The sequence below is a fragment of the Bos indicus genome, chromosome 26 (genome assembly GCF_029378745.1).
Source record: "Bos indicus isolate NIAB-ARS_2022 breed Sahiwal x Tharparkar chromosome 26, NIAB-ARS_B.indTharparkar_mat_pri_1.0, whole genome shotgun sequence".
Lineage (NCBI taxonomy): Eukaryota > Metazoa > Chordata > Mammalia > Artiodactyla > Bovidae > Bos > Bos indicus.
This window is the reverse complement of record NC_091785.1, coordinates 39,235,251-39,262,811: the sequence shown is the minus strand read 5'-3', so window position 1 is coordinate 39,262,811 and position 27,561 is coordinate 39,235,251. Positions and strand designations below refer to the sequence as shown.

Below are 27,561 nucleotides of genomic sequence, written 5' to 3'. Positions count from 1 at the left end.
GCAGTCCATGGGGTCGAATAGAATCAGACACAACTGAGCGAGTGAACTGAGCATAGATGCCCAAGTCATCAAAAAGATGGTCACATTCTTTACACTGATTCATCTAGTGAAAAACAGTCCAGAAGGCTTTTTGCTTCTTTTTATTTACACACTTGTGTTTCTAGAATCGTTGTTGTTGTTAGCGGTCAGCTTATACTCCTCAAATGAGTTCACCGCGTAAAGATGTTGGCGAACTCCCATGCGAATGACTTCAGCCTTTCTCATCAGGCTGAGTGGCAAGCACACCAGCATGTATTTTTGTGCAGCACTGTCAGGCAGCAATATTAAACTCAATACAGTCATGAGGAATTCAGCTCAGGGATTCAGCAGGCTTCCTCACAGCTGAGATCTCAGGCCCATCTTTCTCTTTCTTCTCAATTTCCACTTATGTGACAAAACATATCTCCACATTCTGGGGCTGGGATACTTCCCAAGCTCTTAAAATACATTAGTCCAGAAAGATCCTTTCCCCTCCAGTGGCTTCACAGTGCATCTAATCCCTAACCCCAGTGACTTCGAGGAACCCAATCTGGGAAGATATACCTGGTCCCAGCTTGGCTTGGTGACTCAGAGAAATGTCAGATCAAGATGACCCCAAGACACTCACAGAACATGTGCCCAAGCCCCAGTGACCTGGACTCCAGGAAGGCGTGGGCCAACCTCAGGCAATACTGGAAACTGGTTTCTCTGTGCACTTTTGAACCCATGCAGCTGCTTGGTGAGACCTGCAGGTGGCCTGGGGCCAGGTGGGCAGAGATGCACCTCAGCTGCGGCAGTCAGAGAGGTGTGATGGGCACATTCCCATTACCTGGGTTTATAGCCCTGGGTCTTCCCAGCTTCCGGCTGCAACCTGAGACAGAAAAATGACCAAGACTCATTTTCTCATGGGCCACACCAGTAGGGGTGTCACAAATCCCAGAGCAGGCTTGTAAATGCATCCGCTGTTTATTTTTCCTGAAGCCAGTGCAAGTCTATCTTGATGCTGCCACTCTTCAAAATTCAGAAACCACAGAAGACATTTTGAGTTACATTATTACTTTATTTTCCTTTTTTTTTACACATAGCATTAAAGCCATCCCACATACAGATATCTCTATGGCTCCTTACACATTTTATTCTATCTAAAGTATCATAGCTATTAGATGACAAAAATCATCCCATTAAAATGGCAACATTTCTGAAAACAGGGCTTCATATTTAGTGATGAGAAACTGACTCCCCATCTACTCCCCCTGCCAAAAAAAACTCCTTCAATCCAGAGCTAGAAAGACAGTTCACATCCATGGCTAACACATGGGGCCCATACAGAGACGGCTCCAAAACAAGCTATGGGGTTATTAAACTTGTAACAAGCAACTTCTTTATTTGTACGGAATACGAACACAAGAAAAGCATCATTTTCCTTTTTAGCCCTTTTATTAGTGTGTTTTGCCTCCACCCAAGTTACTGCGTACCAAGCGGCTATGAAGAGTAAAAACCAACTGATTTTAAGTCCCTGAAATGCATGCAACTTATAATTCCTAAAGCACACAATCAGTTCCCAGTCTCCGGGGTGACTCTTCACTTCGTGGAGACTACGGTGCTGCCGGGTTAGCAGTTGTGTCTGTTGTGCTGCTGGGGTTTGGAGTTGCTGCTGCTTTGGCTTCTGGCGGCTGGGTTTCGGTTTTGGGGTCTTCTCCGTCTCCAGCACTCTTCTTGCTCTTGTCTGCAGCCATTTCCATGATCTCCTGTAGAGGCTGATCGGTCTCAAGCGAGCTGGGCTGGAGTTCGTAAACCTGGACTTGACCCGGGACATCTATTGCTTTCTGTTCAAGTTTTTCCAAGATGGTCTGAACCTTCCTGACCCCATCTCTCCTGGCCTGGCGGACATCAGCTCGTCCTTCTGGGTCTACAGAATCTAGAGCCAGTAGCTCTTTGGTCAGATACTCTTCTATCATCAGGTACTTTTTGTCCGTCTTCTTGCCTTCAAAGTTGTCCACAGCCTGTTCCAGCCCTTGCACTTTCTCCAGGATGGCTTCTACTTTCAGCACACCTGGATGCTTTGGGGGCACTTCAGCTTCTCCTGGTTTAGGGGGTGCAGCTTCTGCAGGGGCAGGACTAGGGGCTGCTCTCTCTTCTGCAGCCACATTCTTGGGGGAAGAGGGGACGGCAGAAGGGACGGCAGAGGGAACGGCAGAGGGGACGGTAGGAGGGGCGGGGCTAGGAGGACAAGGCACCGGAGCGGAAGGAACCTTTATTTCCACCTTCTCAGAGGGAGGCGGGGGCTTCTGCGAAACAGGTTGAGCATCCACCTCCTTTCGGATCACTTGGATCGGGATGTGTCCAGGAGGGAGATCTGGTCCAGTTGGGCCTGGCCTGCTTTCTGGCTTGTTTTCAGGTTGGGGAACAGGCGAAGGTTCTCGGTGGGTCATGGGCTGTGGGAAAGAGGCAAGGACACAGACAATTTTAATGGCTGAGAGTCACAGGTGGTCATTTGTAGCTAGTACTGACTAGAAGGAAATGGGAACGACTTTTAAAAAGTTTAACAGTATAAAAGAGATTTTCAAAGTCAACTGACACCAGTTACAAGAATAAAATATGGTATTCATCATGTATAATGGGGCTTCCCAGGTGGGGCTAGTGGTAAAGAACCCAGCTGCCAATGCACGAGACATAAAGATGTTGAGTTCGATCCCTGGATCAGGAAGATCCCCTGGAGGAGGGCATGGCAACCCACTTTAGTATTCCTGCCTGGAGAATCCCATGGACAGAGGAGCCTGGCAGGCTACAGTCCATGGGGTCCCCAGGAATCAGACATGACTGAAGACACTTAGCATGACAAGCACACATGCATTATATGTAACCAAACCATTGTTATGCTTCCGTTTGTTACCTTGGTCTCTCAGTCTGTTCTCTCTTACTGACTTTTTCTGAAGATGGAATTCTTACGGCAATGAAAAGAAAACCAACGTAATTTTTCAAAAAGGAAAATACCTCAAACTCATGCTGACTCCTGAGTTACTTCAGCTCAAAGCAAAGTCCTGGGTGACTCAGACTTTCAGGGGATGGAGCCGTGGAGTAATAATTGCCAGTTGCCCCCTTCTGCGTGAAAGTCTCTGCTCAAGGTGTGACCTTCCCATCTCCTGTTTCAGCAAAGTTATAATCGTCTTTTTTTTTTTTTAAACCTATGACAGCGTTGTGGTTTCTGCCCAGACTGATGTATTTTTTTGAGAATAAGCAAGATGCCCCAAATGGGTAACCCTATAAGACTTCTGCTTGGACGCATTTGTGCCAGAGCTGATACTGGCACAGCACAGCACCTCCACACTGACCGCACGGCTACAGAGGCTGAGATGCTCTTTAATGTGACTATAAGCCAGAGGCGTGTTTTAACAAATGAACTATGCCTGCAACAGAAGTAACTTGGTTCACCCAGCATTCAAGTGAATATCTAAAAAAAACTCACACACTCTGATTTCATCAACTGGGAAATAGGAGTTAGACTATAATACTTGTAAAGTACTCCATATTAAAAACATTATATCCCACTATAATGTTCAATTAGGTCAAATCTTTGCAAGCCTCCAACATGGGATCTCTGAATAACCTGTGAAAGGGAGGCCACTACAAACAATAAGACTAAGTGGAAATAGGATGAAATATTGTTTCACCAATTACACAAAATATATAGGAAAGATATGAGAGGAAACATTGCCAGCTTGGCAAATGAGCACTTCTTTCCCATTTGAAAGGATTACTGAGTTTAAGTTAAAGATCTGATGGACGCGTGGCTGTTTGAACACCACTAGCCTCCTTTTCCATCAAATCTCTTCTGCCAACCAGCAGTCCTCAACTTTGGCCCTTGGCATTCATGAACTAGCCACACGCCTCTCCTTGGGCTTTAAAGCAATAACTGAATAAGTGACTTTAGAAACACTTAAGAGGGGGTGTGCCCACTGGCTTGTACTTTTCAAAAACTTTTCAAGGTCATGATAGCAGAAAAAGACCGAGAAACTGATCCAGATTAAAGGAGACTAAAGGCAAATGACACCTGCATGCAATGCTCACGATCCTAGACCGCATCCTAGAACAAAGGGGAAAGTGTTCTACAGGAGATGTGGAAACGAACTGTGTGTGAGACAGTAATGTCGTAAGGATGTTAACTGTACTACATCTGATCACTCTAATGTAGTTATCAGTGAGAAGGTAGCTCTCTTAGGAAAACACCTGCTGTCATGTTTAGGGGACAGGGGCATGTTATTTATAACTAAATCTCAAACAAAAATATAGATAATATATGGAGAGAGGAAAAATGACAAGGCAAATGGGGTAAAACATTAACAGTGAATATGGCTGAATCTTTGCTTTCATGACCTTCACGTATACTGGACTTCCATTCTGTAAGGTTGGAATCATTTCCAAATAGAAAAGCCAAAAACAAAACAAAAACAAAAGCCAGTAACAGGAAAGCACTCTGTTAGAGGGCCCTGGACAGTGTCCCCATTTGTAGGAAGAAGATGCCCACCATTTGTTTACAGGGGACTTTCCTTTCAAGAACAGTGGTCAAGAATTCACTCAGCAGCTGAGGGGCCCTGGCTGCTGGGTATTCTGCGGCTCTAAAACTAGAAGACTGCTTCCCCTAGGAATCAGTGCCTGCACATCTCTGTGCTGTGTGCTGTGCTAAGTCGCTTCAGTCACGACCGACTCTTTGTAACTCTATGTACTGTGCCCACCAGGCTCCTCTGTCCATGAGATTCTCTGGGAAGAATACTGGAGTGGGTTGCCATGCCCTCCTCCAGGGACTCTTCCTGACCCAGGGATTGAACCTGCATCTCGTATCTCCTGCATTGGCAGCTGGGTTCTTTACCACTAGTGACACCTGGAAAGCTAGTGCATGCCTCTACTGAAGGTTAAACGGGCACTGCCTGTGACTTTCACCAGACAGGCAGGAAGGTTTCCCAGCCACCCAGCCGGCCGGGCATCAGCTGGGCAACACAGTCCTTTACTGCAAAGGGTAAGACATGCTGCCTGTGGTCAAGGTCAGAGCAGAGCTGAAGAGAGCAGATGAACACTTCTGAAATGCAGAGAATAATCAGATGCTGAACTGTAAGAGATTAGGCACCCTGAGAAAAGATCAGGCTGCATGGAAGCGGCAAGACTGGCTTGTCCCTTGGAGGATGGGAAAAGTTTAGATTGTGGAGGCATCTCGGGAAGTGGGTTCAGTGTGAGCAAAGAAACAAGAGAGGAGACAACAGACGAAAGGGCCAGCAGGGTGCAGAAGGGGTATCCGTGAGGCAGGAGATGGAGGCTGCAGCTGGAGTGTGGAGTGGGGTGTGGCAGGGCCCTAAAAGGGTATGACGGGCAGAGGACACCTGGGCCCCAGATGTGTGACGCCATGCTCTGCCCACCTTTCCCCATCACGGTGGCTGGAACTCTGCCCCTGAGGCAGCTGCTACAAAGAACAAGCAAAAGCTATAGAAGGCACCAGAGGTTCACAGCCCTCACCCGCATCTGCTGGTGACCAGCATTTTTCCGGGATCTCGGTCTCCCCAGGAAGGGCTGATGAGGGCAGGGGACCCAGGACACCTGCACAGAGCTCCTCCGGCCCTGGAGAGATGCCACCCCAGCCCATCTGCGACACCGACTCCCATACCTGAGGCCTGTCGACCGTGGTCTGCACACGGACAGATGGCGGGGGTGGCACTGGTGTGCTGCTTCTGGCTGGAGAGCCCTCCCGGCTGGACGCACTCCGGACAGGAGGCCGGAAGGGGGATGCGGTCCACGTGGTCCGGGGCTCCCAGTCATCCCCCTGGATCTTGTGGTACACGGGCTGGTGCGTCTGGTACTCGCCCTGCTGAGCTGGGTAGTGTGTCTTCTGGGCTTGGTGGAAGGATGGCTGGGCTGCCGGCCGGGTGACATTCTGCTCGTGTATCACAGGGATGGAAATGTAGCCCCGGGGGAGCTGGTGACCACCCAGGCTGCTCCTGCCAGTGGAGGCGGGCAGGCTGGCTGAGGAGGAGGACGAGGAGCAGTCTGAGGCCGCTGGAGACTGGGACCGCTGCAAGACACAGAATGCAGACACATGGCCCTGTGAACCCTTGCCTGGCTCTCCGACTCTGCCCACAGTACGTGCCTGCTCAGGGTGGCAGGCTTAATACAACCTCCCACCTGTTAAGCCTTTCCAGTGTCCACATGTACTGTTAAGACTGGGAACTCAGGAGTCAAGAGGCCTGGGCTCAAATTCTCAACAGCCCGACAGCTTTGTTGTTGTTTCAGTCGCAAAGTCACATCCGACTCTTTGCAACCTCATGGGCTGAAGCCCACCAGGCTTCTCTGTCCATGGGATTTTCCAGGCAAGAATATTGGAGTGGGTTGCCATGCCCTCATCCAGGGGATCTTCCGGACCCAGGGACTGAACCTTGGTCTCCTGCATTGCAGGCAGATTCTTTACTGTTAATGAGCTACGTTTAAAGTACAGAAAAGAGTAACCCCTCCTCACCTAACTTGAAGATTCTGTAAAAGAATCAGTGGGTGTGTCTGGCACCAGCACCACCCACAGGAAGTGCTCACGAAGTTTAAATTATTGTTGTCATTTCCTTTCCTCTTTCCTGAACTCTTTCCTGCTTATCCCCAGAGAACCCAGGGGCCAGTGGGAACCACGTGCCCATGTGGACCAAGGCAGGCCAGGCCCCTCTCCCTTCCTGACAGCCTACTTTCTATTTTGGAAGAGCAGAAGAGTGTTTCCCCAGCTGGCTTCTAAGGCCCCTGCTAGGTTAAATTTGTGAAGATTTGTCTGACTGACGCATCACTTTTGATTTTTACAACAAAAACATTACAAATATAGGTACTGCCTCTCCAAGAAAGGGTAAGTGCCTCCTGTGTGAGTGTGTGCTCAGTCATGTGCGACTCTTTGCAACCCCATGGATTGTAGCCTATCAGGCTCCTCTGTGGATGGAATTTTCCAGGCAAGAATACTGGAGTGGATTGCCATTTCCTTTTCCAGAGGAACTTTCCAAACCAGGGATCCGACTCACGTCTCTTGCCTCTCCTGCACTGACTGCCAGGCAAGTTCTTTACCACCGCACCACCTGATGCCTCCATTAACTATGTTTTTCACGTGGAGTGAGCATTTGTGCTCAAGAGCAGCGCGGGGGACACAGTGGGATGGTGTCCCAACAGGAAAACCCAGAGGGCCTATGGCTCAGGATTCCTGCTGGGGTCCACTGGCCTTCAAGTCTCAGCTAAGAACCAGGTTAAGGACTATGCTTTAACTGTTAGTACAAGGAAGTGCTGACCTCAGGCTTAAAACCTGAAAAAATAATTTTATGCTTTGTTTTAAACAGCAGACACTGTGAGGACAGGCATGCGGTCTCATTTTCACATCAGCGTAGCTCCGAGCAGTTAACACTCACCCATGAACACTGAACTGAGTGAAATGACACAGAGCCTCTCTGTGTTTCTGACACACAAAGCTCAGTGGGAATGAGAGGTGTCATAGGAGGAGCCAGAAGGCAAGGCTTCCAGGCCCTGCAATGCCACTTCCGACTTTATGCTTTTGGACCAAGCTGTTACCCCTTCTTGAGCCCCAATTCCGGAGCTTCAGAAACAAACTACAATCTCTGCTCACCTGAAAAACCAGCCTGTGAAATGCTGGGGGGACATGGGGCTGTCAGCAAGCGATCTTTGCTGGGTGACACTGGCCAGGCCCGGATGCCCCACATCTCACGGGGTTGTCATGAGGGTCTGGGGTCATCTGTGGTCTGGGGCAGCCCAGGAAGCACGAAACCCAGCTCCCCGCCATCTCCTCCTCCTGCCTGCACAGGTCACGGTCATGTAGGCCTGTGAGCCAGGCCTCTCCTTACCTCGGGTCCATGGGAGGCTGGAGGCTGGGCCGCTGCAGCAGCTGCCGCCGCCGGTGCACTCGGTTTATCTGGCTGGCTGGCTTCCGCCACACCCCGCAGGGGCGACTGGGATCTCGGGGGAGCCGCCGCAGCCGCCTCGGTTTGGAAGCGCTGCGTCCCGGGCTGGGAGTATGCAAAGACAGGGTGCGGCCGGCTCGGGGCGCCTTCATGAAGGACAGGGATGGGAATGTAGCCTGGCCGGAGCTGGGGGTACACGGCATGACCTTCTCTAGTGGGCAGCAGCCTGGCGCCCTCCCGCGAAGGCCCATTTGCAGAGGATGCGGTTTCCTAAAAGTGAGAGGAGACACACAGACCTGTTAGAAACTGGGAAGGAAACAGCCCTGAGCAGGAGAAAGCATAATGCCATGTGCTCCGATCTTCCAGAGTGACTCTGGGCCCCACAGTGCCAGCTAGGACAGCTGAGCGCAGAAACTGTGGGTACCTCCCCTGATCCCCTACTTCTTCCAGACCTCTCCTCCCTTGCTGAAGCTGCTGTTGGCCCAGGAGTTTAAGAATCAGAAGCATCAAGAGAAAGTAAGAGACAAGTAAGGTATCTGTGGAGCACAGGAGAAGTTCCGGTTTCCCGAACTGGTAAGACAGGTTTTTGTTCTGGATGACAAGGCAGCCTTGCATACAGGAGAGTCCCCGACAGCCTCCCAAACCTTCAGAGACCCAGATCAGAAGATGCTAGGAGGGTCCAATGCCAACTTGCTAAGGGGATTACAGCCAGCATCTCGGCTTCCTAAACGGTCCTCACATTTCCTGACAACGCAGATTCACGTGGGACCCTGACACAGGCCACAGCCCAGAAATCTGCAGAGAAGGGGCAGCGGCGGGCAGGCAGCTTCCTCAGGAATATTTTCAGAACAAGAGGCAAGAAAGGGAGATACCCAAGGAATGCAGAAGAGGCACAGGATGAGAACAAAACCCGGGGATTAGTTGTGCTGGTCTTGTGATGCCAACAAAGCTTGCTTGGCGAGGAGCGGCTGGGGTCCCTCCTATGTCCTCTCATGAAGTTCTCCCTTCAGTGGCCTGGCTATTTTGGGACCCTTGAGAAGGCCAAGTTCCAGATGTACCACAGAGAAAGATCCTGTTTCAGACAACAAGGCTGGCCAGTCACTCACCAGGCAATGTCACTCCTCACCAAGCAGAGGCTGGGTGACTGAAGCCAGGGACCCCTGTGGCTTCCTGTCCTGACCATCTAGAGGGTCCTTTCACAGAGGAGGGGGCTGAGGATTCGTGCCACTTCCACGCATCCAAGTGGACAAACTATTATGCCTCCTTACGAGGCATCCCCCTGAACGGCAAACACCAGAAGGCTTGAGGCTCTATTCCCGCTGAGGCGAAGCTGGTCACAAGGAGGGCAAGCCCTGGACCTTAGATCTTTCAGACCCGTGAACCTCTCTCTGCCCTCCTGCTGAGCCCGCCGCCCCAGCGGGCCTCCCAGCACTCAGGAGAGGCCCGGGTGTTGCCATGTCCTTGGGGACACCGGCAGACAGGCGGTACTCTCAGATTAGAATACCCACGTGCTCAGGGTGGCGGCATTATTTTAGCCTGCTTAACTTTAGGGTCACCCAAGAGCAGGGAGTGGGTCCAGGCGTCACATTCAGAAGCGCATTCCTGCCACGAGACGGGCACCAGAAGGGAGGCGGCAGCAGCGCTGAAGGAGGCCTGTACTGCCGAGTGCTGACTCATCACAGGCCTGCTGGGCACCTCGTCCTCGCCCTGGGGCACCATCCCTCCAGCCTGGAGCGGAGCCTGGACAAGTGCGGGGGGCGGTGTCCCTGCTGGCCTCCTCCTGGCCACACACTAGAGCAGAGATGGGCAAGTTAGCCGCCCTCATCCGCTAGCTGGCCCCTGGTGAACACCCTGCTCCCAAGCTACTGGGTACCGTGGTTTACACCAGCAAGGCCCAATCCCTGCAGGCCGGGGGCTGCGTGAAACAAACAGGATGACCACCTGGAGAGCACAGGGGCCCACCTGGGCTTTTCTAGTAAGGTGGGGTTTCCTAAAGAAGGCTCGCCTTCTTTCTTACCTCTGTTAGTAATCATTCTTTCATTGGGGGTAAGTCTCTTCACCTCTCTGAGCCTTAATCCCCTTTGCTAGAAAGTGGAGCTAGCAACACCCACTTCACAGGTCTGTAGTAAGCTATTACGAGAGCCCATGGAGAGGCGTTTGCCCAGGGGGCTGAAAGGCAGTCCCTTCTTACACAGGCACAGGATGCTTCGACTCAAGACGCCCAAGGGTCAAAGAATCAAATCTGAAGGACTCAGTTAACCAGTGGTAACCGGAGTCAGGAAGGTGGACGCACCTGGAGGAAATGGTAATCGTCTGGGAAGGGACCCTCTGAGGAGATGCAAAAGCTCTCTCTCTCTGGGTGGTGGAGATAAATGTGTACACCCATATGTAAGAGCAGTCTCTCTCAGTCTCCTCGTCTCGGGAGCCCCCACGCTGCCCATCTCCTGCCTCAGTCCACCCACACCACCCAGGCTGAACCCGTGAGGGCGGCCACCCCCCACCACTCTGCTGTGAGCTGTGCCTCCGCCTCAGACCCTCTGGGGCCTGGAAACCTTAGAGAGCCCTGGCCGAGTAAGGCCTGGCCACTCCTGGGGGAAGCCCCTGGATCCAGAAGGTCTGAGGGCGGGCCTGCCAATACATTTTATGCATCTTGCTGAATATATTTTGTGCCTCAATTGAAAATGGAAAGGGAAGAAAAAGGAAGAAAAAAGGGGAGGAGGGCAGAGGAACAGCTCTGCCTGCCCCGGGGCTGTGAGAGCACAGCCAATACCCGGCCTGGGTCTTGGGAGCAGTGCGGCGCTGGGGTCAGTGAAGGGAAGCGAGTGGTCGCTGTAGGCCGGGGCGGGGGCGTCAGGGGCCCAAGCTGGAAAGAAGGGAGGCTGGGAGAGGCCCGGAGGCTGCTTTCCTATAGTTCTGAGGTCTGTACTCCCGGTTCCGAGTGAACGAATGGCTCATTCATGCCGTTTAATAAAAACCCCACACATCTCTTCACAACTGTCGTGTCTAAAAGAAGGCAGGCAGCCCTGATGCTCTGGTGGGCGGTGGTGGGGGTGTGTGGCGGGCTTTGTTTAGAAAACACTGCCTGAGGTAAGTTTTAAAAAACCATCTCACGTCTATGGACTAGAAAACTAACACTTCTATGTGAACAAAAATTTAAACCCGAGTGAAACACCCGCCCGCGACAAGGTCCGCACGGGGTGCTGATGCCGCCTCCGCTCCCACTCTGCTCTCGTTAGAGCCCTGTCAGCAGTAAATGCTTCAGGTCTATGAACCAAACTGAGGACCCAAAAGAGCCACACTGCCCTTTTTACCTTCTGTGGTGTTTCATCAGAGTCTAGTGAAAGGAAAGATGTACTTTTTTTCCGGGGTGGGGGGCAGGGAAGACTTTAAAATGTTTAATTTATATTAAAGTATTTATATGACTATGTATTTAAAGTAAGTATACATTCAAATGGCTTTCCTGGTGGCTCAGACGGTAAAGCGTCTGCCTGCAATGCGGGAGACCTGGGTTCGATCCCTGGGTCAGGAAGATTCCCTGGAGAAGGAAATGGCAACCCACTCCAGCACTCTTGCCTGGAAAATTCCATGGATGGAGGAGCCTGGTGGGCTACAGTCCATGCGATCGCAAACAGTCGAACACGACTGAGTGACTTCACTTTCTTTCTATACACTCAAATATATATAATAAATATATATTATAAATGTTTATAATTATCCTAGGAAACGTCTAGAACATGTCTCCTTAGTCCCGTAAGAAGTGTTCTCAAGTTCAAGCCCAAGCCTCTTGGTTCTGCTGGCCGGCATCTTTCATAGAAGACGCACTACCTGCCCCGCCCTGACTTCGCTGGGGACGGGGCTTCCGTCTCCTGGGGGTTTCACTCCTGTGAGGCCGGGCGACAGGGACAGGGTGCCAGCAAGATGACCAAGCGGACGACGGCCGGCCCGGCCTCCCCATCACCACCTGCCTCGCTTCCTGAGGAGCGGTGACAGCATCACAGAATTACCCTCCAGTCAGCTCAGCTCATTATCCTTATCTGTGGGCAGAGCCATCAGGAATACATTCATACAAAATCCAATTAGGAAATCAGAGCCTGACTCCACTGCCTATCTCACTGCACTAATTTATAAAATGAACCGGCCAATTCTTCTTCTTTGGGCATTACGTTAAAATCCTCTGCAGGTGCCAAACAACTCCATGAGAAGGCCAGGATGAAAAGCGGGAAAAAGCGCCTCAGATGAGCCAAAACTTGCCCTAGCAAATATCAGGTATTATTACTAGATAAGCCTGGGGTCAGGTTCTGAGCTCGGACGAGGGTGTGGCTTACAAACAGGTCTTATTTACTCATTGTTGTTGTTCAGCCGCTAAGTTGTGTCCAACTTTTGCAACTCCATGGACTGTAGCACATCAGGCTCCTCCGTCCTCCATTATTTCTAGAGTCTGCTTAAACTCACATCCATTGAGTTGGTGATGCCATCCGACCATCTCATCCTCTGTGGTCCCCATCTCCTTTGGCCCTCAATCTTTCCCAGCATCAGGGTCTTTTCCAGTGAGTCAGCTCTTTGCATCAGGTCGCCAAAGTACTGGAGTTTTGGCTTCAGTATTAGTCCTTCCAGTGGATATTCAGGGTTGATTTTCTTTAGGATTGACTGGTTGGATCTCCTGCAGTCCAAGGGACTCTGAGAGGATGACTACGCTTCACCACTGGTTTTTAGTTAACAGCGTGGGCACTAAGGGACAGCTAGCAGACTTGCAAAGAGACTGCATGTGGTCCCAGAGCCAGCTCTGCCCCTAAGGAGGCACTACGGAAGCAGCTTACTCCTACCCTCCCACCCCCAATTTCCTGAGCTGTGAAATGATGTGCTATAAAGCGGTGGTTCTCAGACTAGGGGCGTCTGGAACACCCAGGAAATTTAAAAAAAAAAAAAAATGCAGATTCACTGTTCAGTCCTAACAAAGTCTGACTCAGAAGGTCTGTGGGGAAACCTAGCCCCAACGGCCCTGGGAGCACAGCTCTAAACGAGGGTCCTTCCAGATGACCTTCTCCCTGACCTCTGATCCCAAGATCTCTCCTAGCTGTAAACACCTACATAAGGCTCAAAAACAAGGAAAAATTGATGCTGCAGAAATCTAAAAATGATCACTCTTAACTGTACTCAGTTAAATCACATCAGTAACCGCTGGAACTCAAGGTGCCCCGAAGTTTCACGAAGAGGAGGAGTTCCCTGTGCTATACAGTAGACTCGGGACCTGAAAAGCAGGCTGGGACCATAAGCCCCGAAAACCGTGCCCCCATGAGCCCCAACCTCAGCTCCACAGTGCAGTGTTCTTTAAAACGTGGGCTGAGCAGCTACAAACCACGCTCTGAATGAAGGGGAACAGCCACAAAGGCAACCCGGAGCACCACCGCCTTGACAGCCCTGGAGTCTTAAGTAGGACACACTCTATTAACTGGGTTTTTAGGCCAAAAGAGCCTCATGCCTGTCAGCTAGTGACTTTTACTAATGATACTTCCAAGACTTCTAAAACAAGGGGGGAAAAAAAAGATGAAGGGAAATAAGAATCCTGGGACTCCCCATTTAGTGAGGACCTGGATCAAAATAAAGTGGCCTGGGCTTGCCTCTCTCAGGCAGGAAGCAAAACAAAAGAAAAGCTTCCTTCTAAAGCGCACACAGAGACCTGAGCTTCAAGGTCCTACAAAACCTTCCGTTTGGTGTTATAGGCCACAGAAAAGAAGCAGGAATTATTGCCAATGTGATATATAAACAGATACCTACATCCCCACAGCCAAACTTGAAGCTCCCACTAGAGTGTGGTAAAGGGTCTCTTCCACTGCTCCCAACCCTGTTTGGGGGCACATAAGAGACACTGTGCAAACTGAATAATAAGCAAAGTCCACATCCACCACAGTCTGCTTACAGCGCTCCTGGTGGGACAAGGGTCTACACTCTAAGTGATCTAGTCCCAGGTGATCGAAGGTTTTATCTAATACACCCGTTATTAGAGTATGTACACTTCTCTACAAAACAGAGCTACAGATGTACAAAATAAACTTATGGTCACCGGCAGGGAAGGGGGGATAAACTGAAAAGATATATACACATTATGGTACATAAAGCACATAACTAATAAGGACCTACTGAATGGCACAAGGAACTCTTCTCAATACATCCGTAACGGCCTACATGGGAAAAGACCTAAAAGAGAGTGGATATAGGTAATGTATAACTCATCCATTTGGCTGTACACCTGAAATTAACACAGTATTGTCAATCAACTATATTCCAACAGCAATTTTTTTTTAAAGAAGTATGTGGCCCTGATCCTGGGATTACTGAGATGGGTGTCCCTATGCGCTTTTACTAGGGAAAACTTTTTTTAAAAAACATGACATTGCTTCTCTTTGCAGCTGTGTCCCAACAGGTAGGAATGAACCAGCGTGAGCCCCCATCTCCAAGCTGCCATCCTGGACTCCAATCCTGCCCCGTTGCTTGCCAACTGCGTGCTCTCGGACAGGACTCCTTCCTACTGAGACTCAGGTCCCCTAGCTTATAAAAATCCCCATGCCTCCCAGGACCTGTTGCCAAATTTAAGTGAAATAAGGCATAAGAAAGTCTCCGTGAACTCTGAGCTGTCCTGTGCCCTGTATAACCACGCTCTTCCATTCCACAAATAGTTACTGATGGACCCAGCTTCTCCCAAGCAACTGCTGGTTGGGCCTACTGTTCAGAAAGTTGTAAATTCAGGTTTAATTCCTCAGTGGTCTCACCCAAGTTGGTAATGAGCCTGTTAAAAGTTTGAAGCCCTTTTATCTGAGAGTCCTAAGAGCACTAATTAGCAGGGATGCCATTTTCTCTGTTAAGACATGTTATCTAATGTTTCATACTGGAAGCAAACACAGCCAAAGACAACTCCAGAGTTCTGAGCCCTACACTCTCCTCTGCCTTCAGGAGGCCCCCAACCCTGGAGGGGCTGCCTTGCAGACAATCAACACCCAGTCTGCAGTGACTGTAATGCCTGCACACGTGCCCCTGACGCCCAGGGGAAGAGTCAAGCCAGGCTGGGACAGAAGGAGTCGCCTAGGAGTAGAAAGTCTGCTAATGTCCCTTCAACATCCCCAGGGTGTCGCTCCATGGCATGTAAGTCGTGGGCCACAGCTGAGTATGTCCCCTGCTGGGGACATACTGCTGGAGAGAGTGCTTGGGGCTCAGAGTTCCTCACTCCCTGGAGCCCCCTTCAAGGGTTCCCAAGGTCACAGGGGAAGTGGCTGCAAAACCAAGAAGAAAACCCTGGATCCTGGGAGTTCAGCTCCTGAACTCAGTGGCTTCAGGGTATTTAAAAAACTACCTACTTCCTCCTCAGAAAAAAAATTAAAAAGGTAGGGATCTGCTTTAATCAATCTAAAGCCACAAGCCACAGACGGAAAAGTATCTGAAATCTCCGTATCTGGAAGCAAACTCTTGTCTGAATTTAGATAAAGAGACCCCTTTACCCCCATGGGTACATTCCCATTGGTTTCTCAAGGTTCTGTCTCAGAGGCCAGCCATGCATAGCATCTGTTGGTAGCAGGGCGCTGGCTTTACTGGACATGCATTTTGCACAAAACACAATTCCCCAACAGGAAAAAAAGTCATGTCTCCAATTCACCAACCACAGCTCAAGCAAGGGGAGACTGACAGATGGTGGCAGCCCTGGGAGGAATTTCGGGGGGGACTCCTTCCCCACCCTAAGCAGCTTCTCAAAGCACTCCTTTCCCAACAACCACACTCCCTCAAGAGGGTGGTGAAAATCAGAAACCCCCTCCCTCTCCTTCTGCCCCTTAGGGTAGCGTCCAGACCACCTGTGCACACGGCTGATGACCCCCAACACCCTTGGGCATCTGGTTCCTGCTGGCACTGTCCTCAGGCCCAGGCAGAGACCCTCCCCTCGATCATAGGGTTGAGGGTAAACACAGCACTCCCTGAAGAACACAGAACACACAACTGCCCTGGCCTGTCTCGGGCAGGGGATCTGGGGCCAAGGCTACAAGCTGCTGGGGCTGTGGGCTACAGGTCTGGCTGAGGCTCCAGAAGGCTGACGTCTGCACTGAGTTCCTGCCCAGCTCCTGTGTATCCCCCATGAGGGGCATAGGAACCCCCAAGGAAGGGTGCTGAGGGCGTCAAGACACTGGTGGAAGGACAGTCAGCTGAGGTGGTTCAGGGGCCATAAGAGGCCTTGCCTCGGGAAACAAGACTTCATGCCCATCTGGGAATCGGCAGACCCACATCCAGCCAGCACTCTCTACTGTGTGGGGAAGCCGAGTGCCTCTCCGAGAATCCCCTCCGACTTCTTGGTGGAGGCTGGGGCCCACAGATTGCACACACGCCTCAGGTCAGGCCCTGGCTCCTCACAATCCCGCTGGACGAGTACTGGTGTACGCCCATTTCTCAGAAGGGGAGACTGAGGCTGGGCAGGGGGGAGGTGAGTGATTTTACCTGAGACCACCGGACACGTGAACACTTTCACTATTCCTGTCACACCTGTACACTGTGGGATTAATAACTGTTGATGGCTAAGGACAAACGAACATCTGCAAACCCTTTGTCTTCCTGGGGGTGAAATCGCAGCAGGAGGGAAAGCATTTCATTTCGCCCGGTGGAGCTGAGCTGAGGCACAGACCTGGAACATTCAGTTCAAGTGTGCTCCAGGCCAGGGAGCCAAGGCTCAATGCTGAGTCACCGCCTGGCTAAGGCAGGGCAGCGAGAGTGGGGCACTCAGTTCTGAGTCACCACAGACCGGAGACTCCTCAGGCCCAGCCCAGGGCCTCTGCTGGGAGTGAACCCAGGTCCAGCCCAGCAGCAGGGCCGGGTCCTACTCTGACCCTCGGGCTCCGTGGGATAATCTGGAACATTCAAAAAAGCCATGTGGCTGCCTTCCCTGCTACACACATGTTCTTTCCTATCTTCCTGCCGTTTCCACTTCTAAACCATTCATTCATTCATTCTTTGTCCAAGAAAGAATTTTTAATGTAATTGAAAAAATTACAACAATTCTACTTTAAATTTTCAAGAAACCAAGGAAGTTACTTCAAAATAGGAAATGCCTGTTCTTCAACAGGATGCTAGGGAATTTTCAGGGCTAAGTCTCATCTCCCTCACTCAGGACGCAGCTCTGGGTAGGGGAGCTCTCAGGAGGCACTTAATGTACACAGGATTTCGCAGCTGGCACAGGGGTAAAGAATCCGCCTGCCAGTGCAGGAGGCACGAGAGATGTGGGTTCGACCCCTGGGTCGGGATGATTCCCTGGAGTGGGAAATGGCAACCCACTCCAGTATTCTTGCCTGGAGAATCCCACGGACAGGGGAGCCTGGTGGGCTACAGTCCACAGGGTTGCAAAAAATCGGGCATGACTGAGTACACACACACGCTATACACAATATTATGGAGGCAGCGAACAATCTGCAATCCTGGTCTTCAGAACCGACAGTGAGTAAGAGGCTTTGCCGCTCTGCAGTGTCTGACCTTACTGCCAGCCTCACAAACGGAAAAACTGGAGACAGACTCCTCGCACAGCCCTGGCTTAGTGGCATCTGGCTGCTGACAGCAACCAACCTCCCTGGCAGGCCAGCTCTAAGATGCTGTGTCACTGGCGGGGACAAAAAAAAGACCGCCTCCAAACACGTAAGGATGAATTTAGGGAATCAATACCCAAGTCCCCTGTGGAGAAAAGGCCACTCAGAAATTCAATAAAAAGGAACCGGCAACTGGGAGACCTTTGGGGACGAGGCTGACGCCGCTTAGGAACCGACAGAAGGCTTCCTGCAACACACACGTCAGGAAGGGACGCTTGTCTTCAACAGCCCGGAGCCCAGGCCCATGTTTTCCTCTTCTCCACACAGAATTGTACATATCGAGCCCGTGGACCCTGCCAGGCCCTGAAGAGGCAGAGAGATGAAAGAGACGCAGAGTCTGCCTCTGGGACGCTCAGCCCACAGGGACGTGACCTTGAGGCAAAGCAGGAACGTGCTGCCTTTTAGAGGAAAGTTTCAAATTGAAGTAATGTGGCATCTGGAGCCGGGATGGGCTGCTTCCAACTGGAGAGATGGGGGAAACGCTTTGTGGAAAATGGCCCTGAAGGAGGCAGAACTGTCCTCTGTGTGACATTTTAACACCATGACTCGCAGAGAGCAGGCACTCAAAAAATTTCGGCAGAGATGAATGAGCGGAGACTGGGGCTTGTCTTCTCAGCTCAGACCCAGGCTCAGGAAAGGAGCCAATGTGTCTGACGAGCTGTAGGAGATGGACTCAAGGCTGTTTAAAATCGGGGCTGTGCCTGGCGAGCTCAGAGTATAAAGGTCTAAGTTTAAAGAAGCGGCTAGGCCCGCTAGCATCGAGTCTGTCACCTGGGGTGGGGGCAAAGCTCTGCTCACAACAGTCTGTTCTGTCACAGCTGACAGGCTTCAGGCCAGGGACCTCCCCTCTCTGCACGTCTGTCTCCTCGTGTATAAGGTGAATCTGACAGCTTCCACCTTCGTGAGCGCCTTTGAGGGTTTAAAGAGATAAGGTTTGTAAAAGCACCCACCTGTGTCTGGCACATGTCTACAAAGGTGTTGACAGACGGAAAAAATCAGTTCCTCCCTTCCTACAGAAATTCTCTCTGATCAAGCTTTTACGAGCTGCCTGACTGGCTGAAAAGCTGCCAAGGCCCCCAAAGAAATCGTCCTAGAAATATGTGAAGACTGAACACCAACTATCTCACCAGGCCGCATGATGCCAAACAAGGGCTGGAGATCAACTTTCACATCTGCAAAAGGAGGGGACTTGGAGCCTCACTTCACAAGTCCAGCTTTTTGTCTGAGAGCTGAGGCACAAAAGGATCATGGGCACGCGGACTTGATTCACAAGCCATGGGGAGCCGGGAGGGCCTGGAGAACTCTGTCAGGTATCAGAGAGGTTTCCTTGCGGTTCATCAGCACTGGAGGATCCTCAGAGGTTCCCAATAAGCAAAGCCTTCAGCTACTGCTCCCAGTTTCTCTATATAAGGTGTCTTAAACATGTTAAGAGCAACATTAACACAGCAGAACTATGAAGCAGAAAGAGTAGGTTTGGATTGATGCATGGCTTCCTAATTTTTACGAAAAATGCCAGGTCGTTTTTAAATGTTAATGGGAAGGAACCAACGTGTAGAGTGGTTTATATAAGGCAGCTGTGTGTCATTCCAGAAATGAGGACAACCTAATCAAGCCTCATGGGTGGTATGAGGCTTCCTGACTCACAGGCAGCCCCAACAGCATCAAACAGCTAAGCCTTCCCGGCCCTGGCTAACGTCAACCGCCGCCACAGTTCCTGCGCGCTGTCTCTACCCCCTGTAAAGGGCAAATATACGCCACGACACAGGCGACAAGTTATTGGTCAGGTCTTGCATAGGCCAAACACGGACTGTTCTTCAGAGGGGAGAACGAAGGTCCTGGATGAGCTGGGCTCCAAAGGCATTTGTTTGGCCATGTTTTTATCAAACCCTCAGCAAATTGCTATTCATCTGTGATACAGACATTTGCTCCAGAGTCACTGCAACTGGCTGGAAATATAAAGGAAAGAATGGCCGTTCCTTTCCTGTGTTCTGATTCTAAGAGGCACAAGAGCTTGCGATCGATCTGCAAACCACAAGATGATCTCATCTCTCGGAATATTCAGGAAGCTCTCCTGAACGTGAAGGGGAACAAATGGGTCTCTGCTTCAACTGAAACTCAAACCAGCTCTGAGTTCCTCTGCAAGGATGCTCCTATCTGTTTCCTATAGGGCCTGAGGATAATCTGTCAAACGACTGCGGTGAGATTCAGCTGGCAGGGCAAGCCTCTTGCCCGCTTCTCCTGGGGTTCACAAGGGTCTGGGGATCACCTCCCCACACCTGGCACTGGCACCCTGCCAGGTCCATCCCTCCCCCTACCATCCCCATCGTCATCCCCAGAAACTCAGGCACCTGCTGAGTTTAACCAGGAAGGAAGGGAGGCTCGGGAGATGGCTCTGCAGGTCTAGATGTGAAGCAGGATCCTTTGAGGATGCCAAGGCTCACACAGGTGCACACAAAGTCATAGCTCCCCCACGCCACCCCCTCTAGGATGTGGGATCATTGTCCTTTGGTGACTCTCAAGTGCCCAGGTGCCAGAATCAAGAACCAACAGGGCAGCTTTTTCTGACATACAGATTTCTGGGTCCTACCCTGAGCTACCTGGATCCAACAAGGGAGTACGCACAGCTGGCAACCTGTGTTCTCCTCAGGCTTCCCTGGAGACTGCCAGGCTCGGGAATCCGTGCCCAGGCACCTCCGGGACCGGAAAAGCTAGAACCGCCCTGCTCCTCTGCCCAGGGAGGTTTGTGAGGGAGCGGCACAGCACCACACTCCAAAGCATCTGGCCTCTGTTTATTTCACAAGGCGAGCCAGAGGAGCAGCCCGCATAGAAACTGTACGTCTCAAAGAGGATGCCAAGCCCTCTGCCAGAGAAGGGGCCTGGACTGGTAGGAACTTGCCAAGAAACGTGTGCAGAAAATCGATATCCAGGAAGACTGCAGGTGGGGAGGTTCAGATTCTCAGAGTGGAGCTGGAGTAAGCCCAAAGCCTTTGCCTTTAGCTGCCCTGCCTCTGCAGTGAAGGACAAGATACTTTCACTTGCCCCCTCTTTAAAAATGGGATGAAAGGTCACTCTAAACACCTCAGGGAAATGGGAGAGGATCAACTCTAAGACAACAGCAAATAAAACTAAACCATACACAAAGTTCTAGTCTTCTTCTTTCCAAGAAAGTCATTCATTTACCCATATGACTAAACTGCAAACACCCCAGAAACTGTCTTCCCCTGAAGAGGGCTTTCTCTGTTCTTCATGTTCAGTGAATAGCTCTTGACTGACTGACAGCATCTTCCCTGGAAGGTAAGGATGCTCAGAGGATCCTCTTAGCTCAGTTCCTCTAAAATCACCCTTTGTTTTTTGCCAGAATTATTTTCTCAATCCACATTAAGAAACCAATTTCTGATATAAAGTGCTAGTGAAGGATATTCACTTCATGGCAAATAGATGGGGGAAAAATGGAAACAGTGAGGGACTTTGTTTTGGGGGGGCTCCCAAATCACTGCAGATGGTGACTACAGCCATGAAATTAAAAGACACTGGCTCCTTGCAAGAAAAGTTACGACCAACTTAGATAGCATATTAAAGTTTTAGGGGGGCTCCCAAATCACTGCAGATGGTGTCTGCAGCCATGAAGTTAAAAGACACTTGCTCCTTGCAAGAAAAGTTACGACCAACTTAGACAGCATATTAAAAAGCAGAGACATTACTTTGCCAACAAATGTCCTTCTAGTCAAGACTACGGTTTTTCCAATAGTCATGTATGGATTTGAAAGTTGGACTATAAAGAAAGCTGAGCACCGAAGAATTGATGCTCTTGAACTGTGGTGTTGGAGAACACTCTTGAGAGTCCCTTGGACTGCAAGGAGATCCAACCAGTCTATCCTAAAGGAAATCAGTCTTGAATGTTCATTGGAAGGACTGATGCTGAAACTGAAACTCCAATACTTCGGCCACCTGATGAGAAGAACTGACTCACTGGAAAAGACCCTGATTCTGGGAAAGACAGAAGGCGGGAGGAAAGGGGATGACAGAGGATGAGACGGTTGGATGGTATTACCGACTCGATGGACACGAGTTTGAGTAAGCTCCAGAAGTTGGTGATGGACAGGGAAGCCTGGCGTGCTGCAGTCCATGGGGTCCCAGAGAGTTGGACATGACTGAGCGACTGAACTGACTGAAAGATTTTCCATCATTCACAGAAGTTAAAGTGAATTAGTCACATAATTGTTTTGTGTACATCAAAGCACAGTCTTGAAAGCCATGAAGCCCACAGAGCTAACAAAGTGAATGTTAGTTTTTTCCTTATGTTCTAGTGCCACGTTGAGAAATCTCAATTAATTTGGTAAGCAGCTCTTTTCTTGAGTTGATCACATCCAGCCATCACCATCCAAGTAGTCACAAAAGCCAGAAGGGCAGAAAAACAATCAAGTACTCCAGCCTGCACAGTTCACCCTTAAATTTCACAGAAATTTAAGACTCTTCTACCTTCTTCTGAACAATAAACTGCCTCTTAATTAGGACTTTCCAGTGTAGGTCTCTCTTTGCTATTGGTACTGGCTGAATGGCCTTTGGAAACACATGTGAACTCTCTGGGTTTCTTTCTCAGAAAAAAATAGAGGCTGAGCTAAAAGATCTTTAACCATCTTTTGACTTTAAAATTCTGTTAAATTTTCAAATCAAATTTTCACAGCATCAAACTTCTGATTTACTAGCTCTTATGTTCCACTTGTTGAGAAAAACAATAGTAACTTAACCTGTTTTTTTTCCCCCTTGAAAAAGTTTGTAAAACCACAGCCTAACCCATCCATCGTACGTAAGATCTCAACCTGCTGGGTGAGTTTCATGTTGAAAACCAAGTGCCAGAGATGTGGCATGTACACTGAACTCACAGTGGATATGTTCATACTTGATCTACACTCACCACCAACAACGCCAGTGGATTCTGACTCTTCCTGTCTCTATAGGAAGGAAGCCTCAAAATGACAGGATTTTTTTTTTTTTTTTTTTGGCCTCAGTGAAGATCTACATCCTTGCAGGCTGCATTAACAGAGCTGGTTTGAAATGAGCTTTAGTTTCACTCAATAATGGGCTGAACAGACAAAAGGAATACATGGTTATGTCGATCCCAGCTAATTACAGCCTCTTGAAATAATTTTCAGGAATAAATATACAATTAATTTCTTATAAGTATAAGCTGCTGATTGTACAATATCTCACTGTTGGGCACCAGAGTTTCATAAATATTTTAAAGGAAAAAGCTGCATAAAACTGAAGGTGGTTAACACAGATTTTTTTCTTCTAAAACAATGGTTTATAAAACATTTTTAATTCTGTGAGTTTTTAAATCTTCAAAATAACTTACCAGCTCATGTCTTTTATTTTGCCCAGACAATGTAACACTACTACAAGTCTAGTTCTTTTTGCCAAGCTTTACGTTTTGAAAAAGCTCAAAGTTATAGAGAATTACAAGAGCAATACAATTAGTTATAATTTTTTAAATTAACGGACTCATTCCAAGTTTATATTTTCAAATTGTCATGGTTCTAAGGATTAAGTAGTATATACACCCCTGCATATATGTAAATAAGGCATACTTCTAATACAAAAGTATTACTACTAAATTATTTGTGTATTGGGGATAAGAAACAAATCCTAAATATTTTAGTAGCATAACAAGGAAGGGAATGTATTGATATTAAAAAAGAAAAAAAAATCTCTTTCTGACCAGGGTGAGGCAGTATCTAAGGCGATAGCCAACTAGGGGACAGTCTGGCATCTTCAGTTTAGAAATTGCCTGGAAGATTGCATCTTATTTTTAACAAGTCATACTAGAATATATTCGTAGTGAAGACAACTTTCAAACAATAATACAGTTTTAATTTCAAATACAGAAGGGAAAAAAAACAAGAAAAGGAATGCATTTACATCAGTCTCCTGAGTCACTCTGTGCCTGAGGTGGGAGAGTGAAGTCAAGATACCCTCACCCAAGTTCAGGAACTTGAGGAGGTAAAATTCCTAAGAGACCCTAAAGGACCCCCACAGAAGCTTGCCAACGGTCCCCTGGCGTCTGCCAAAGCACGGTCAGCAGAGAGAAAAGAGGATCTGAGCCCTGGAAGCCGGGTGGAGACCGTGGCCGGGCCTGACCCGGGCCTTGGTGCTGAGCAGGCCGGCCACCCGTCGTCTCCTGGCCCAGGGCCCCTCGAATGGAGCCGGTGGACGGGACCTGGTGCCACAGCGCAAGGTCCCACTTCCCGCCTGACCCCCGGAAACCAAACACGGCCCAGGGAGGGCAGTCCTCTTGGGAACCTCCCCAAACTGGCCCAGACGCCGGCCAAGGGCGGGCCTGGAGAGAGGGCTCGTGGGGGGCGCAGCAGGCCGACCCCCCTGGGAGCTGGCGTCCTCCTGGGGATCCGTGCGTTCCAGGCGGCCTTCACTGACCTCCGAGGCACCGGCTGCGGCCGGCGGGCACCTGGCGCCTCGCGTCCCCGCAGGCCCAGTCCAGCCGCCCCCGCCCGGCCCTGTCCCCCGACTGGCCGTCGATGGGGGTTTGGGGGGAAGGTGGAGGGGGAGCCGCTGGCCAGGGCGCGGCGCGGGCCTTGCTCACCTTGGGGCCCTCGGGGGGCACGCGCGGGTCGTTCCACGTCGTGGTGCGGTTGTTGTGGTCCACGAAGAAGGGCCAGCCGGTCTGCGGGTCGATCTTGATTTCCCAGCCAGGGGGCAGGGGGTCGCGGTCGCCGGCGCCGTTGCCGGACGCCATCTGCACCATGGGAGAGTGGGTGGCTGCGCTCATGCTGGGTCGGGGTCGGCCCGGAGGGGCGGCCGCCGGGGTGCTAGGGTGCAGGGTGCCGGGTCGCGGGGTGCCGGGTCACGGGGTCGCGGGGTGCCGGACCTCCAGGTGTAGGGTCGCTCGCTGGCCGCGGCCGGAGCGGAGAGTCGGGAGCGCCGCCGACGTGTCCGGGAAGCCGGCGCCGGGCACCTTTATGAATTAAAGGAGGGGGTGACGTGGCCGGAGAGGGCTGGAAGTGTCTGGAAATAGCCTCCTCGCTGCCAAAGGGGAAGGAGGAGATAAAGGGAGGTAGCAACTGGCCGGCTAGAAACTTCTGGTCCCATCCAGAGAAGTTGGCGGCGGCTCGGGTTGGATGCGGAGCTCCGCCCTGAGTCATCGGCTATAATCGGGGCGGGGCGGGGCGCGGGCGGGGCGTGGGCGGAGCATCCGCCGGCCGCCCCTCCTCCACCCCGCCACCTCTTCCCCAACATTCGCGGCTCCGGGGGGGCGGGGGATCCCTGGCGGAGTTGTCCCTGAGCTGGGCGGGGGGCTTGCATCCGAGGGATCCCTGTGCCGCCGAGCGGCAGGTCGAGCAAACCCCAGGGGACGTCATCTGTGTGTCCTGGGCCGGTTTCGGTTTTCGGATTCGCTTGGTCTTCTTCGAGCCGCGTGGGTGTTCCCGGGACTGGCTCCTTCGTGTAAAAACAAACTCATCGTTAGCCTTTTAAATCGTTGGGGATTAACTAGAGTCTCTCCCACCTCGCCTTTGCACCCCTAGATTACTGATACTCCGGGACACTGGTGACCCTCAGTTAATCACTTTTTTCCCATGGGCTTAAGGGCCGTCCGGAAGGGGCTCTGGAATGTTGATCCGACGCCAGAAGCAAGCCAGGGAGAAAAATGGAAGTACAAATAGAAATTCACCTGCCTTTCTTTCGAATCCTAAAGAAAGATTGCATCAGCGCATGCATGTTGCTGAAGCACATGTCTTAAATGTAGACTCTGTCGTTGCAGTGAAGAACTTTATAGAAAAAACATTCTTTGGGGTTTAGGGCTTGTTGATGGTGCAAGTTGGTTCTTGCTATCTTAATTTGACCTTCATTTGGAAAGTAGTGTAAGTCATGCGTGCTCAGTCACCTCCGACTCTTAGCGACCCTGTGGAGCCCGCCAGGCTCCTCCGTCCAGGGAAGAATACAGGAGTGGGTTGCCATTTCCTTCTCCAGGGTATCTTCCCGACTTAGGGATCAAACCCATGTCTCTTGCATTGCAGGCGGATTCTTTACCCACTGAGCCACCTGGGAAGCCCTTTGGAAAGCAGGAAAGAATCCAATTATGAAAAATTTTTGTGTGGTTAATGAAATGGTGTTTACACTTGTAACCTCCACCGAGCACCTCAATTCCTCTGGGAGAGAGAGAGAGTATGCCCCCAGAGGTGGTATGTTGGGAGGTCTCATTTTAGATTTTTAGGCCTGCAGGCTCATTCCCTTCCCCAGAAACATTTTTGAGAAGGTGCCTTGGGCTAAAGTAATATTGGGCCCAATATTCCAACTCAAATGCAGAGGATATTCTGGAACCCTCAGAAACACTTTTTTTTTGGGTCTCTTCCCACCCCCAAATTACTCCTTTTGGAAGAAATGCTGAAGAGACCTGCCAGTCATTTTCAGTGAAATGGGGGTCTCACTTACATAGGTCTACTCATCAGCTTTAAAGTACAAAAACTCAGCTTTGTGAAAACACAGGGATGTTTAAGCACCTGTACTAGGTCAGGCTTTCCAGGTAGCACAGAGGTAAAGAACCCACCTCCCAACAAGAAGATGCGGGTTTGATCCCTGGGTCAGGAAGTTCCCCCTGGAGAAGGAAATGGCAACCCACTCCAGTCTTCTTGCCTGGAAAATCCCATGGACAGAGGAGCCTGGCAGGCTGCAGTCCATGGGGTCACAAAAGAATCAGACATGCCTTAGTGACTAAACAACAACAACAATGGACTCAAGTCACCACCAAATACACAAGAGACTCAGATATAAACCCAAATGCTAGTGCACCGATTTACTGTAAGAAGTATTATTATTGAAAGAGCTGGGCCCTCAAGTGCACTAGTCAGTGGGCCTCTTTTTTATTTTTACTTTTGGTTGCACTGGGTGGCATGTGGGATCTTAATTCACTGACCAGAGCTTAAACCTGTGTCCCCTGTATTGGAAGTACAGAGTCATAACCACTGGATTGCCAGGGAAATCCCAGTGGCTCTCATATTTTTCCTTATTTTTGAAGCCTTGACAGAAGGTTGGGCCTCGAGTCCGTATTCAATAAGTATGGATGTTTATTGAAGGTTGATTCCAAACTGAATGTTTATTTGTATTTTCTTCCTTTGCTCAATTTCACTACAACTACATTTAAAGACGGAACAAACAAACAAAAAAAAGACGGAACATTTTTTGCTAGTGTTAACGTTTGTTTGCTTTTTTGTTAGATTTGCTAGAGAAGCAGGGAGGAAACAGTTTCCTCTGGGATTAACATACCCGCTTCTGAGAGTTATAGCCCATCAGGGGTTTCAAGTGGGTTTGTCTACAATGGAGTCATAAATCTTGGAGAACTGTCTAGAAGAAGCTCCTTTAAGCCATGCTGAATAATGAGGCACATGTCTACTCTTGATGGCTTTTTCTTTTTCTAGATCTTATGACACTCATTCCCCAGGGGCTATAGACTGAATATTTGTGTCCCCCAAAGTTCATATACTGAAACATATTCCCCAGTGTGAGGCCATTTGGAGGTGGGTCCTTTTGGAGATGCTTAGGTCATGAGGATGGAGCCCTTATGAATGAGTTTAATGCCCTTATAAAAAAGAAAACCAGAGAGCTCTCTCCCTGCTTGCTTCCACCGTGTGAAGGCACAGTGAGGAGATGGCTGTCCTCCGGCACCTACCAGACACTGAATCAGCTGGTGCCTTGATCTTGGAATTTCCAGCCTCCAGAATTGTGAGAAATACATTTCTATTGTTTATAAGCCCCCCGGTGTGAGTTAGTCTGGTATAGTAGCTCGAATGGACCAAGACACAAGGCCTTCTGCAGTTCATTTGCCTATCAGAAGCATGACCCTGAATTTCCGTTTTTCTCTTTCCATCCAATCATCATCGAGTCTGTAGATGGCATCACCTCGGTATTCATTGTTTATGGGTATCCTCTCTTTCTTCAGTACCACCAGCCTAGTCCAGGTCATCCTTGTCCCTCACATGGACCCTGGAAACAGCCTCTTAGGTTGT

At 50.2% G+C, this 27,561-nt stretch overlaps 1 protein-coding gene across 1 annotated transcript; it reads right to left on the bottom strand.

Moving 5' to 3' along the window:
* Positions 1 to 1,057: 1,057 nt before the first annotated feature.
* Positions 1,058 to 24,676, bottom strand: BAG3 (BAG cochaperone 3). Its single transcript, XM_019988686.2, has 4 exons — positions 24,144 to 24,676; positions 7,881 to 8,207; positions 5,672 to 6,076; positions 1,058 to 2,453 (listed from the first exon to the last, which is right to left on the bottom strand). Exons 1-4 carry the CDS (start codon positions 24,327 to 24,329, stop codon positions 1,614 to 1,616), a joined length of 1,758 nt encoding a protein of 585 aa, XP_019844245.2. The 5' UTR covers positions 24,330 to 24,676; the 3' UTR covers positions 1,058 to 1,613.
* Between the last annotated feature and the right edge of the window lie 2,885 nt (positions 24,677 to 27,561).

Excerpts from the sequence above, each read along its gene's own strand:
- BAG3 (XM_019988686.2), bottom strand. The coding sequence starts at position 24,329 with ATGAGCGCAGCCACCCACTCTCCCATGGTGCAGATGGCGTCCGGCAAC. Across the intron at positions 8,208-24,143 it reads TGCCCCCCGAGGGCCCCAAG|GAAACCGCATCCTCTGCAAA; the intron begins GTGAGCAAGGCC and ends TCTCACTTTTAG. Across the intron at positions 6,077-7,880 it reads CAGCCTCCCATGGACCCGAG|CGGTCCCAGTCTCCAGCGGC; the intron begins GTAAGGAGAGGC and ends TGTGTCTTGCAG.